This window comes from Dysidea avara, chromosome 1 (assembly GCF_963678975.1).
Source record: "Dysidea avara chromosome 1, odDysAvar1.4, whole genome shotgun sequence".
Lineage (NCBI taxonomy): Eukaryota > Metazoa > Porifera > Demospongiae > Dictyoceratida > Dysideidae > Dysidea > Dysidea avara.
The window spans coordinates 47,262,275-47,278,070 of NC_089272.1; the positions used below are offsets into that span (position 1 = coordinate 47,262,275).

Genomic DNA, 15,796 nt, shown 5'->3' on the forward strand with positions numbered 1-15,796 from the left:
TCCCCCGTCTCCACTGCCAATGAGAAGAGATAGTGTGTGTACATGAGGCAACATAGCCATATGACTAGAGTATCAGCCTGGTAATTGAAAAGTTCCGGGTTTGATGCTCAGTTGTGCCCAGTTGCTTCCTTGAGCAAACAAAATCAGTCTATAGGTATCTGGTATCTGGTGTTAACTGTGGAAGCAAATGCCCTACTGTCTAGCAGTGTTGAGTCATTGTGGAACTTCAGGTTCCACAGCATTGCTACGTGATATGTAGACAATCAGCCTGCTGCAGGTTACTGTAGTCCTGCTACAGAAGGATTATGCCTACACAAAACTCAAGTGCCTGAGTGGTGCACAAACATCCCAGTGTGGCTTTGCTTTGTGTGTAACTGTGTGTGTACCATATGTTTGCTATGCTATTTCTAAATTAGCTTGTATACACAGCAAATTGCTATGAAATCTGATACAGCTACATGCCCACATGTACATCTATGGATTTGTTTTCATACATGACCGTAGTAATTAACATGTTATCCTTATCAACATGTAGACACACTAGTAACATGATATGTTTCTATGTTCATATACTGCATGGTGTACAGCTACTGTAGTAAGTTGTGTCATGTAGAGTGAATAGAGTGGTTTTTTAATCTGGCTGTCAACAGAGTTAGCTCAGCTTGAAATGGAAAATCCTATTGGATAAGGATTTGAATAAGCTTTACTAGCCATCATAAAAATTATATATTTCATGCGGTATGTACAAATGGACATTGTACAGCTACAAAATCTCACTACACAAATCCATCACAATTTGAAACCTCACAAATAGTCCACAGACTCCACACAGATCTGGTATTACCACCGGTGCTCTATACAAGCGCTCATTCACACTGTTCAACTCCCTTGTTTAGTAGTTTCCCAGGTGGTGTAGTAAACAGTATTATTAAAACTTTGATTCCTTAGTAGTGTCTACAATTTCAATAACCTTTTGCTGTAACTGTTGTTTTATATCACAGGCATGCCATGGGTATCACTGAATTTGCTACCTGTCTTGTGGAGATTTGTAACTCGGAATGCAATGATTTGACAATGGCTTCTTTCTTACCAAACCTGTCTTGTAGGAGTCTAATAACCAATGGATAATTCTCTGGTATTCCTGTTACTGCAGATAATTCTGAGCCTCTTAATATACTCTTCGGGTAACTGAACTTCATGGATACGTACATCTGGTAGATTGGTCTGTTCACGTATTGATAAAAAGTCCCAGAACTCTTGCCAGTGTTGAATATTTCCATTGAATGTGGGCAATTGGAGTTTTGGTAGATTACTTTAAAAACTAGCTGTCGCATGATGCACTCTACTGATCCTTGGCTTTGTCCCTGTCTGTACATAATTGATTGTTGGGGTGCATGCTCAGCATGCCTTGCACTGTTCTTTGTTTTAATGTGGTATGTGTGGGTTCAGTAGTCACAATTATGTTATAAAAAGGTAAACTAACAAGTTGAAGGAATTTTAAGTTGGATAGGGATCAAAGAAAAAGCAGTGAAATAAGGGGGGTTGCCTATATCTGCAGATATATAGTACTAGTGTCTAGTACGTGGACATTAAATCCATATAATGTATACTTCAGCAACGTACACTAGTATATCTACAGGCATAGCCTCATTTGTTTCACCACATTTTAGCTATTACTTGTTTCACAACTTTTTCTTTGATCCCTAATCCAACTAAAAATTCCTAGTTTTTCCTTCTGCTTGTAGTATATAGGTTTTTATCTGCAAACTAAACAATTTCATACAATGTACAGAGATATACAATTGTGTGTAGCCTAGTGTGTATATATAAGAAAAGAAATGCGTAATACATGGCCTAAGAGTTTGCAGATACATTGTCCAATTTCAGTCCATTGCAGTCCAGATTTGTTTACTGCTTGATGAATTTCTTGAGGTTGTCTGGAGCATCAAGGATGCTGGACACCACATAATCCAGTATGTCACCCTCAATCAAGCCCTCTCCTTGATGTCCATAATTCTCAGCCTTCCAACACAACTTCCCAGTCATAACAGAGTCCCTAGTAACTGGTACAGGATCTCTACCACCTGAATACACCAACATCTGTTTCACAGTGTCAATACTGATACCTTTCTTCATGAATTGACCTGTAACAGTGTTTAAATTTTATTTGAATTTGAAAATACACGTAATGGCATTGATAAATTAATGTCAAGAGAAGGAGACAGTTTAATAAATATAAGAGAGGCCAGGTCATCCATAACTGTACACTTAAAGAGGTTAAGATAGCAGTGAGACTTTGGCCTTACTGTGTGCTGTAGTCTTGGAAAAATGATAGTATCATAAACACTGATCATGCAATCAGTCTTAAATCAGCCAAAAAATATTTGTAGCAGATTTTAGTATATACAAAGGTGACAATTTTATGTTAAAAATACTAAAGAAAGGACTAAGTTTACACTTACAAGTGCACAGACCCATTCTAAACCTAAAATACATAGATTATACATCACTGATCACTGTACTGATTCACTGAACTCACATAAGCTATATACCTTGATCTACTTAAAATTGCAATTGAAGCCAATACATTTCTCAAAATTTTCATTTGATAATGAAGTGATGCACTTCTACAGTAAAACAAATTAATATGGCACAACTACATTCATACTTAGTTAAGTACTGTAGCTTCAAATTAAGTTTTTTAGTTTCCATAAAAAGAATTGACTACTGAACTGTAATGTATTATACACTTTATATCCCAGTGAAGCCATACTTCAAATGATTTACTGGAGCTTTATGGTAGCTAGCTATTACCTGGGAAATTACTACCATACAGCCCAGTAAGGTACAACTTATTTATACCTACCAATGATACTGAGTAAACTATAGAGGTGTGCGATTATCTAGATATATCCGATTATCGAGATATTGTAAAACTTCTCGAGATAAGGATGACAGGTTTAAGTATCTAGATAATAGTAAACTTCCGTAAATTACTTGTATACCAAAGAATATCTGATGGTGTACACACCTCTTGGAGGCTCCAACTCTCCTACCACTTGGAAACATTGTTATAACTAACATTTTTCACTTTTTTGTGCTCTTCAAATTGCAATTTGCTCACTCTATGACTGTTAAATGCAACAAATAATTGTTTCAATTATCAAGATATGTTAGATAACCGAGATAAGTTTTAAAAAAATATCAAAATATGTCTAAATTTGTCATCGCACACCTCTAGTAAACTATATAACAATACAGGTTTGGCATACTCATCATTTGAGTATATAGGTATAAATAAGCTGAAGCTACAATCACATTTGACAATAAGGAAGTGTTAACCAAATGAGCAACATAATGAAGCCATATAAGCCGTATATACAGCTGTAGAGCTGCATTAAAGCACCCACAAATCTTTCACTTGGATTTAAGATAGCTATATTACGGCTGGTGTAGAATATCTTTGTTATTCACACTTGTCTTCACCTCGGATTTATGTCAATACGTAATTGAGATATTCTACACCTGCTGTAATAAAACTATAACGTGTGGTACAAACATACCCATTAGTCCATGTGAGTCATGAAGCTCATCATAATCCATACTCCAGTCTACATTAAGATGATTTTTGTAGAACGTCACATCAAATTTAGCACGTGGTTTAGTGTATATTACATGTATAGTAGGATGTCCTTCCTGCTTGTTCATTGTTTGGGTAAATTTGACTGTGCCATTTTCAGTGAATGTTATTTGCTTAATCGTTGCAGCCTTCAAGTCTCCATCATCGACAACTAGAATTTCCTGATTGACAGAGTCAAAGACTATAATATTGGACTTATTGTGATTTTGTGGGACAACTGCTAATTTTCCAATCCAAGTGGCTTCACTAGTATCTCCCTCAGTGTCCACAAACAAGGCATTGATAACAAAGTCTTTATTAAAGATCAAGTTGAATGACAAACCAGAGTATCCTTGTATGGAGTAACAGAGGATATTGTCAGATAGCAGTGGAATGCTGAAATGTGGATCACCCTCTGTTGTATATAACACATACATTAATTTAAAATGTTAATTTAGTACACTCACCTATCAATACACAAGCTGTAACACAACCAGTGCCATCATTGAAAGATCCCCCTCCTTGTTCACAGCAGTCAGTAGCACTACTTGCTTGAATAGTAATACTGGCATCACCACAAAACTCACTATGGTGGCATCCTGTGCGACCTACAGCTATGGAAATATATAATAGTAGCCTAAAACAAAAACAGCCTTGGGGCTGTAAAAAAAGGGCGCTGCCAAGCAAAGTAGGATCAGTCAAACAAGCTTATTCAACATGACTGGTAAGAACAAGGACTGATATCAAGTTGCGGCCATATATAATAAAACTAGAGCAAATACACATGCAACTGTTATTAAATTGTCATTTGGCCGCTTTTCTTTTTGTAGTTTGTGATTTAAAAAGCAGCCAAATGAACAGTGCATGTGTATTTGCTCTAGTTTTATTATATAGCTATAGCTAGATACAAAGAAAATGGGTAATACTGCATTCACTTGACTGCAACTTGATACCAGTCCTTGTTCTTACCATTTGTTTAACAGATTGATCATGGTAATATTCCAATCTACTTGGCCTAATTAATTACTAAGTGATCTACTATTTTTTCATTCCCATAAAAATATTTGCACTGCTTTACAATTTATTTGTTGTAACCTGATTAACTGTTTCATCATGCAGTGCCTTTCAATACAGTATATTTATCAATTGCACTATCAATTTGAACAATAAGGCAGCTGCTGTCATTGTCCTAACTCTATTATTAAATATAGCAGTAATAACATATTTCCTTACAAGAGAAGAAAATAATATACAGTTTCTATATAATTGTGTATAGAACAGTGGCAAATAGGAACCCACCAATTATGCCTTTTAATTCACTTACACTGCAGTGCGCAAAAATATTTACCTACTACACGTATGTCAAATTATGCTTTATGTTTATACCTCAATCAGTTCCCATGTTTTGCAAATAAATTAGCACTTTATGGGTAATTAATAAGTTGCTGAAATACAGACTTTAAACCTTGCTTATCAAAATGCATGTCACAGAAAATATCAACATGCTCCAATAGGACAGTGAGCCATGATCTTTTTCTGTGATATTGTTATATAACAGCTAAAAGGTGATACGACATTCCCAAACCTAGCCAAGGCATTGGGATAATTACATACAGAAATTAAGTTACAACACCCAAATAACATAGCAATATGCCAATAAAGCAGTGTTTTGAAGAATATATATCAGTGAATCATCAAAAGCTTCAGCAATTTTGACAAATCTATAGGAATGGATCCAAGTACACCAATAACCAGAACCACTGTAATAGAATTTGCTACAACTGCTGGATGACAACTTGTAAATCTTGATAGTTCTTAAGTTTCTCTGTAATCCTCACTCTGACACGAATATTCCAGGGATAATAATATCAATATATATCCTTTGGTATTATTTAGTTTATCCTCTACTAAAATATCTGGATTGTTATGTAAGCCTGTTATGACAAATAGGTCGATATGTTATGATGACTAAATACAAAATCTTGCAAGCTGAATTCTCAATAACCGGCTCAGGATGATGGTTCCCATGTTCAAATTGTATTATTGTTATTATTTTAGTAATCAGGTCCGGGTCACATATAACCAAGTATGTACACCATCATGACAACCCACCAATGAGACATGTACAAATAGTACCATAGCCACCACTAACAATGTGTGTGCCAGGTGAAATGATACACATACGCAAGCAAGAAAGTTTGTGTATGTGTATCATTTCACCATAGCCCTTTCCATTGTCAAGTTATGCTTGGCTGGAGGCATCAGTTTGTCAGACACCGTAATATCTGTTAAATAAAACTTTTTGTTAAAAAAATCATAGAAACTTATTGGAAGGGTTTGGGGGGTCATTCTGAAGATATTCTATGGTACTACATGTCTCACTGGTACAATGTGTGTATGTGTATCAAAAATATCATCCTAAAATCAGCCTCACTTTCCCTTCATGACAGTTTGGCAGCACTGATTAGGCACAACTAAGCCATAGAATATCTTCAGAATGACCCCCCAAACCCTTCCAATAAGTTTCTATGATTTTTTTAACAAAAAGTTTTATTTAACAGATATTTCGGTGTCTGACAAACTGATGCCTCCAGCCAAGCATAACTTGACAATGGAAAGGGCTATGGTTCACTGTTTGATGTCATTTCATCCTGAGACGTGCCTTTTTGCCATCCACAGTACATACAATACATGCATCATGGACTCTGTGTGTCTAGTTTTTTGCTAACAATGCAAGTTGTTGATTTGTTATAGCACAATACGGCTTCCCACTGGCTGTATACACTAGCTATCATGCTTAATACCCATACTTTCCATAGCATGTGGATTGGCTGCAGAGATGCTTCTCATACTGTTCTTCATTTGTAACATCGTGTAATGGGTGAAGAAAAGTTGAAAATGAAGAGTAATGGCCACCTAACTTTTCAGTATGCCATTGGTTGTTGGGGCACACACTCAGACGCAAAATTAACTTTATGGCAAGCTTGGCACTATTCTTTCATTTAATGTAGTATTCACAAGTTCATTTATCATAGTTATGTTATTTACTAACAAGTAGAAGGGAAAATTAGGGATTATAAGGATACGGTGTAGACACAGGCAATCATTCAAATTTTTGAATGCATGTCAAGACTTTTTGAGAAGACCATAAAATCAGTTTAGCAGTGTGAAAGGTTTAAAGTGAATGTGAATCCCTTCATAATTAATGTTATTATGTAGCCACAATGTAAATTGAGGCAGGTGGAGCACTACAAGTTGTTTTAGCAAGACTGACAGGTACCACAGTTTTCAGGAAACTTGCAAATTCAAATTTACATGGAATTATGCATGCGCATCGTGCTTCAATACTGTAAAGCTATAACTTCGCTGCCATGATGTCTTCTTGTGAGCTCAGTTGTAACACTGCGTATAATGAGGATCTGTGTTGGAGGATGGCATAGCAAAAACTGTATTAGGGTTTACATATGAGGATGTTGCTTCGAATTTGAATGTGGATAAGTCAAAAGCGTGGAAGACGGTACAGTTATTTACTGCCACTGGTATAGGTAGCTTGGCTCAAAAGCTTCTATTCTTCACATTGTTCTTAGCCATCCAAGCATATACTTGTATGAAATTCAAAGTGAACTAATGGAGATCATTGGGGTTACTATCAGCCTCATATCATCATGCAGATTTTTGAGTCGTGTTGGACTTAGCCGCCAAAAAATGAAGTATGCAGCTTTGCAACAAGATGAACAACTTCATTCATGATTTGTCACAGATGTATCCATCCATAGTTAGTTTGGACATGCTTATTTTCTAGATAAATCTGGTCTGAACAAATGAGCTAGACTATGAAAATATGCATACAGTCTCTGTGGGAAACTGCCAGTGTGTCACAAGATGCTAATCAGAAGTCAGAGAGTATCCTTGATTGCCTTCATGTCCATGGCTGATATTCTGGATTGCCACATTATTCGTGGTACAGCAAAAGGAGACACATTATGAAAATTTCTATTGCCACATCTCATGCCATTCAATGGCACACATTTTTACAGCATAGTAGTACATACTTGATAACTGCTCAGTACATTACACCGATGAGGTAGTAGACATGATACATGAGACTGAAGCATTATTACACTTCTTACCCCCCTATTAACCGGATTGTAATCGCTAACTGAAATCAAGGCGATTGAGAGTGTATGCGATTCCTATGCTGACATTGAAACCATCATACTTACAGCTCTGTCATCCATTACAATTCAAAACTGTTGCAACTGGATCGAAGACTATAACATTATACACAAGACATCGATACAGGTGCCTAATACATGTATAGGGTGTACTTCATTAATATAGAACTCACCTGTATTAAAATTCCATTTCAAGCTCCTCTGAATACTTTTACAATAGTACCAAAAAACTTAGTCCCACAATTGATTTCAAGATGTGTGACTATGTATATTATGGCACAGAGATACCAAAGGACTTTGAAGAAATCTGAGGATTTCTTGGAATGAGTAAGGACCCGCCTATTATGCTCAATATTTTACCTATTATGCTATGCTGCACTGCTCAAAAATTTTACCTATTATGCTCAAATTATGCTTAAGCTTTATGCCATCTTTTGTTAATAAATTTGCAGTTATGGGCACATAATAATTGGCTGAAGCATAACTTTGCTGTTCAAAATGCATGTGACAGCAAAGATCGATACACTTCAGCTGCCTGATTGTTCTAATAGAGTTATTGACTGTTCTATTAGAGTATATCGATCTTTTTCTGTGTTATGTATTTTGACCATCAAAGATTTGTAATATGACCCAAATATTCTTCCTATTATGCTAGCATTATGCTCAATTCTTTCAGGCACCTATTATGCTCATAATTATGCCAGCATAATCAGTGGGTCCCTAGGAATGAGTTAACATGATTAACATTCTTAAACCAGTGCAATATGTGATAACTATGTACTGGCTATCTTTTGATCTGAGGTGTGAAAGTGATATATGCACATATACTGATATGAAAAAAAAAGCTAGTAGCCTTACAAATTATTGAGTTTGTCTAAGGCACCAACCAGTAGGCACCAGCCTATTATGCTGGCATAATTTTGAGCATAATAGGTGCCTGAAAGCATCAAGCATAATGCTAGCATATTAGGCAGAATATTTGTCATACTGTAAGCAAATATGCATGCCACAGAAAAAGGTTGACTTACAATAATAGAACAGTCGATGTCACTGATATGGCATTAAGTAGTTATTTGACACAACTGTTATTTATAGTTTACAATGTAGCTAAATTTTTAATGCACAACGAGCACTTTTACATTTAACCAATTGTTCATAAGCCAAAGTTTATCATTATGCATAGAAAGTAACAAAACATTGGAACTGTGGCAAAAAGTTTGAGCATAATTATGAGCATAATAGGCAAAAAATTTGCACATTGCAGCATAGCATAATAGGCAAAATTAAAAGCATAATAGGCTGGTGCCTACCAACCAGTCAATCAATCAGTCAGCAAAAATTCCACTGAATTTTTTCAACTTTTGTAGCATACTATACTTAAAGCATTTAATTTCGGCTTAGTTATACCTAACCAATACTGTCAAGGTACATTGATGGTATCGTGAGGTTGGTTTTGGAGTGATTTTGGCCAGAAAACTCAAACCTTTATGATGGTTAGGCATAAACAGTGGACCTGGAGACCAAGGATCTAAGGACCCACAGGGACCTTACATTTTATGGAATTTTACATACTTCACAATGTTTATACATTCAATCCTTGTACTAAATACCTTTGCAAGTCACAGTGGCTAGTTTCAAATAGCCTAGATCTCTCTCTCTATCCTGTTATCATGACGGTTCTGTGCACAATGCCTAGATCAATTGAAAGTGCCTCATAGGCCACTCATTCTTTACACCTTCAGTAACTGGAGAATTAATTAATCAAATGTTTGTTCTTAGTAAATTGTAACAGGTCTTTGCCTTCATGTGCTACTTGACACAAAGTCTGTTTATCAAGCTGTTGGTGTACCTTAGAGTGATTACTTCACTGAAGCTATTTTCATGTGCACTGAACTTTACTAACTGGCAAAATAAACTATTGTACTCATTGTGCAACACGAGTAACTTAATGCAGTTTACAAGCCACTTTCAGAGATCTATTTAAATTAAACACTGTGTGAAACATTGCAATGAAGATGAGGTGGATTGGCCATGTGAGACTAGCCATCATGACCAGCAGAAGTGTCTAGTACAAGCACAGAATCAAATATATGTAAACATTATGAAGTGTGTAAATTGCCACAAAAAGTAGGGTCCCTGTGGACCCTTTTTTTATTTATTTATTTTATTATCTAATTCATCTAAATAGGCACCAAAAGGCTAGGCCTGCACGAGGGTGCTTCCCCTGGGTCCACAGGTCCTTCAATCATGAGTCCCCAGGTCCACTGTTTATACTGGGGTCATTTCTACAGCCAGTTATCCAAACTTTCATCAGTTAACTGAGCATCAATTCTACTAGAGTACTGTAGCTAGCATACTGTTAAAGTAGTCAACAATAATAAATTTAAAAAATTATTTTTACAATATTAATGCATATTGCATTTTATTGTACACAATTTCAGAGATATAGACTTTTCAGTTATATGAACACTATGGGGTCCCCAGGGATTCAGATAACCAAGGTTCCATTGCATTGGAACCATTGTACTTAAAGAACCATTATAGAATCATTTAACCATTTAAAGAACCATTGTATTCCATTGTAGTGAAAGGTTCCATTCCATTGTTCCAATCTACAGAATAATATATGTAACTGTGACTGAATTAGAAATTAAATGTCCACTAGTATATCTGTAGGCATAGATAACCTCTCTTGTTTCACTGCTTTTTAGCTAATACCTTATATCACACCTTTTTTCTTTGATCCCTAATCTAAATTTAAATTCCTATTTTTCTTCTACTTGTTTGTTTGCTATAATTGTGACTAATGAACCAGCTCACATTGCATCAAAAAGGTAGAATGGCACCAGGCATGTCATAAAATCAGTTTTTAGTTGAACGCAAACCACATTGCATATGCTGAAATGTAAATGCATTGCTTTCAGCTACAGCCGTATGTTCTGCCCATTATGCAGCATTACACACAAAAAGGAGTGAAAGAAGTGCCACTGCAATCGATCCAGTTACTATATATATGGAAAATGCAGATGATTCCCATTACAAACATAGGGAAGCGATCACTTGCACTACTGCAGATTGAAACCTCAAGTTGCCAACTAAAAAATGGGACAAAGGAGAACAAAGGTTAGTCCATGATGCATGAATTGTACATACTGTGGTATGCCAAAAAAGCATCAGTTGGGCTGGAGCAACATCTAACAGTGAAAAATCAAGCCATTAGCCTTACGAATTATTGAGTTTGTCTAAAGGCACCAGTCAATAAATCAGTCAGCAAAAATTCCACTGAAAAAGTTTCTGAAACTTTTGTAGCATACTACGTATACTTAAAGCATTTAATTTCAGCTTAATTATACCTAACCAATACTGTCAAAGCACCTTGAAGGTATCGTGAGGCTGGTTTTGGAGTGATTTTGGCCAGAAAACCCAAACCTTTATGATCCCTAATATACAGTACTATTATACTGCATGATTCTACTGTGGGATTCTTGTGAATCTGATGAAATGTGTACTAATACTGCTCTATATAGTTTGCTCTTACCAAACTACAGGATTCTATATTATAATGGCAATTCCCAAACTCCAGCTTAATTGTAATATATACAGTAAGTAGGAAAATGCATACCTCTGTAGCCCCTGAGCCATCCAGCATGGCCATAACCTTCTTCAGCTGCAAAGCCATATACTATAGCTGTCATCAAAGCTGATTTATTAACATGAAATATCTCAATAACTCCTTCTAGTACATTAACTTGTGTAACATAAGCCTCAATGCCACTGTTTCTCATGATAGGTGTCCAACTGTATGATCCAAGTGACCTGTTCACACCTCCAGTTGTCATAAAGATTTCATCTGTTTGAAAATACTCTGCGATCACTATGACATTAAGATAATGGCTGTAACCATTGATATTGGGATGTTGCATAGTGGATGTTATAATAGTGTTAGTGTAATGAGTGGTAGGAGGTATGAGTACCATCATTGGATCACCTTGTCCATCTTCACTTTTGCCATGACTGAATTGGACCACTAATATTTTCTTGGTTGAAAAAATTACACAAAAGTCCTCATTGGTTAATTTTTCCGTAATGTGACTACCAGCATTTAAGACATAACTCTTTTGTTCACTTACTGTGCTACAGTGCAATTGAATAGAAGTGGAACTTTCTTCTGCTAGTATTTTAATAGTATATGATTCTCTGCTACTTAGAGGAGCAATATAGTGCACTTTACCCCAAAGTTCAGTCGGCAACATTTGTTCCACTATATTATCACAAGCAGTAACATAATCTGGTATCCATGCACATTCATGTCCACTGAAGACAGAAATCGGTTTGTTGGCAACAATTTTTGTCCCAGTCAAATCTGTAGTGAAAGCAGCAATGTACATTATTTGTAGCCTATTAATCTGATATGAATAAACTGTTCCGGGAGTAAGTTGGGTCCATTGGGCATTATTGCTTATCTTGATGTAAGAATTAACTGGAACAGTTAAAGCAAAATTTGTCCCATCTGCTGTACCAACTATTACCACAGAAGCATCAGCTCTTACATAAGCTTCTACTGACACAGCATAATACACATATTCTTCAATGCCCAAATTTTCAGTTGGTAGAGCAGAATATGTGCTAGAAGAATCATGAGGTGATGAAAGTTCACTTTCACAAATGATAGTCACTTTTTTGCTGTTGGTTTTAATATAGACTCCCTCTTTGTATGCATTATTTTGTGCATTAGGGAAAGACCGAGATATTCCAGTGAGACTTGAGGGCAGAGTCAACAGAGACCCATTTCTTGTAATACTTCCATTATGATGATATCCCGTGACAGGTGCTTCAACTGAGTAATGCACTGGTTCTGCATCATTGGTCAATAGTAGGAGAGTTACTGGTGCTCCAAAGTCAGGAACAAAACCCAAATAAAACTCTTCATTTTCTGTGTATGGATAGCATTGACAACATAATGTTATTATAAACCATGACAGTGGGTTCATAATAGGGATTATACCCCTGTACATGTTTTTTTCAAATTCCTAATAGCACTAACACCTTAAAAACATTCTTCGACTCAAACACACCTTGCAATGAGTATAGTGACTATTGAGTAAAGTAAACGCATTTCAGACAAAACTGAATTTTTCCATTTTTGTGCATATGATTCATATTCATAATATACACAATTCTGGTACCAGCAGAGAACACAATAATGTTTTTGTGAATATCTATACCTTGCATTTTAAAGCTGTAGCTGTACATTAATCATTTTTAGTAAAAATAATTTAAAAAATTAAAATATGGGAATAGAGATCGCTGAAAAAAGTAAAGAAACAAGAGTCAAACAAGCCAGCATGTTAAACACACAGAGATCTCTATTTGGACTCAATAGATATGGTAGAAACTAAGGTAAAAACAGTAGTTTCTCCATAAATCAGGGCCAGATACTGTAAGTTCTGAGAATGCCTCTGTATAATGTTTATTTGAGTCGAAATAGAGTGTTTTTAAAAAGAATGTGGTAAAGGGGATTTAATCTACACATACAGACTGTTTCATAACACGTTAGTTCATCATTATTTAACCTTTGATCTGTTTCTATAACAAGAGGTCACAATTTTAAGATATACATGTATTTAAATGACATGCTACCTGTTTTCTGCACTGTAAATGTTATCAGTAAGAGTTATAAATGATTGGAATGGACTTCCAGATGATTTAGTCAATGTTAATTCAACTGATTTGTTTAAGACACATGTAGATAGACATTATTATGATCACTGATATATTGTTTAATTAATTTTGTAGTATAGTTGATTATGTTTAGATCAAGTTTTTAATAATAATGTGCATGTACAAGCCTCATCTTTGATGGAGGGCTTAATGTCTGCTACATGGATATTGACTGCTGAGATCCTCAAGGTTGAATTAGCTTCACAACTTGAAGCATTACAAAATTCATGGCCTAATGCAAGGCAGTTTTTATGTCTGCTTCACTATTTACAACGTAGGTGGAAATGGCTTGGGAAGCCATGCAAGGAGTTAACATTGATGAAAGAAAAGTGATCATGGAATTCATTAACAAAGTTGTGTATGCAAAGATTTGAAAAGGCTTTTGTCAAACAAAATTAAGGACCCTTCCAGCAAGATTGTAAAATACCCTAATGTTTTGAAGTGCATGAAAGAGATAGAAGACACTGCAGAAGAATGGGCAATGGCTTATCGTTCTTTTTTGTGTATGTGAGGTAAGCACACTAACAATTACTCTGAAGCTAGTGTAAGAATTCTGAAAGTGCTTGAAAGGACAACAGTGTATAATTTAGTTCAGTTATTTCAGCTTTTGTCCACAACTTTGGAAGTTTACTTTGAAAAGTGGCTGCTTGATATTGCTCATAACAGTCCCAGTCCTCATTTAATATTACCTTCTGAAGAAATTGAAAAAGTAAAAGAACCTGCTAAGTTGGAAAGACTGAGCAATACACTGTACAAGTTTGAATATGTCAATGACTGCACAAGGAGCCAGTGTATCAATGTGTAATTAGGTATGTGTTCATGTCCTGTTGGTATATTGTATTGTATTGTATTAATGCTTTACAGTGACCAGCACTGAAGGTATATGTCCAATCATCAAGCATTTGTACTATATACAAGAACTGAAGATTCTATCAGTAAACTTTGTTCCTGAGTATTCCACAAAGGGTCGACGTTTATTTGCTGTAATTGCCTTAGGAGAAAGTCACACACCAGATGTGTCCCTTTTTGCTAGTATTCATGAGAACAAGAAACAACAACTACAGGCTAGTAAAAAATCTCCAACTTACTTAATAGACCAGCCAGATTATTGCACACTTGTAGATGAACATTATGATGTTGATGAGAATGCATTGCCTTCATCTGAGAAGGAGAACATAGATATTAATGGGACAAGTGAGTTTACAGTAGTTTTGGACTCCAAGCTGTATTTCACGACATGAATGAACGTCTTAAAGAAAATGATCCCAATTATGTTAGTGAGATTGCTTAGTTTGTCAAGAGGGAGCAAAGAGAAAGCATTCAAGGTCAAGGAGAAACTGTTGGATAGTGATGGTTCAGACAGTGAGAGCATTGGTTGTCTGCCGTGCACTATCAGTTATACAGTTGGATAGTTGACTCAGGAGCTATCTGGCATTGTTTGTCAAGTTTGAATGCCTAGAAAAACCCCTAGAGGTCACCCTTGGAGATGGACATCAACTAAAGGCAACTGGACATGGAACTGCTATGTTAATAACAATGAAGCTGCAACAGCATAAAAGGAAATGTAAACTTCATGATGTGCTGCATGTACTGAAGTTGTCATACAATGTGTTGAGTGTATCTAAAGCAACACAATTTGGCAAATTGATTCAATTTGTGGGAGGTTGCTCAGTTGCTGTAAAATTGTGACAGAAACTGGTTGCAACAGCAATCACAGAAGGTAGCTTATATTATCTTGATTGCCAAGTTTCTAGTAAACAAATCAGTGTAACTGTAAGTGGTAATGAAAGTAAGAAAAAGAGCGAGTGGAGCATCAACACTATGGTTGAGAAGGCTAGCAGAAGCTAGAGAGTGAAAAAAGGCAACGAGTGAGACAGCCATATGTGGTTAAGGTAAAAAAGAAGCCAAAGAAGTATAAGAAGCCTCTCATCTGTTACAATTATGGTGGTTATTGACATACATCAAGACAGTGTCTTGGTGAGGCTTTCTTTCATGAGACAGGAAAGTCTGATGGTTATCATGGAGAGAGGCAACTGGTGAGACAGCCATTTTGCTGTGAGATTGTGAAGTCAGGGAAGCAGCTACTTCAGATCAGGGTGAAGTAAATGAAGTAGAGTAGTTAGTCAACACAGAGTGTGTAGTAGAAGCAGAGGTGGAAAACTGGAATCCGGGTTTGGCACTGCTAGGGATTTTTTGTCCACTCTGTTATGGGGAATGGAATGGGATGTGTTGTCAAGCGAGTCTAGTTTTGATGATGTGTTTGCAGGTGGTGAGTACAGAT

General features: G+C 36.1%; 1 protein-coding gene across 1 annotated transcript in view; it reads right to left on the minus strand.

Moving 5' to 3' along the window:
• Positions 1–1,739: 1,739 nt before the first annotated feature.
• Positions 1,740–15,796, minus strand: part of LOC136247138 (IgGFc-binding protein-like) — a 32,603-nt gene continuing 18,546 nt past the window's right edge. The window contains exons 3-6 of the mRNA XM_066038769.1: positions 11,417–12,727; positions 4,087–4,233; positions 3,564–4,034; positions 1,740–2,144 (exon numbers count right to left, since the gene is read on the minus strand). Coding sequence (XP_065894841.1) covers positions 1,909–2,144; positions 3,564–4,034; positions 4,087–4,233; positions 11,417–12,727 — 2,165 coding nt within the window. The 3' untranslated portion in view covers positions 1,740–1,908. The remainder of the gene's footprint in view (positions 2,145–3,563; positions 4,035–4,086; positions 4,234–11,416; positions 12,728–15,796) is intronic.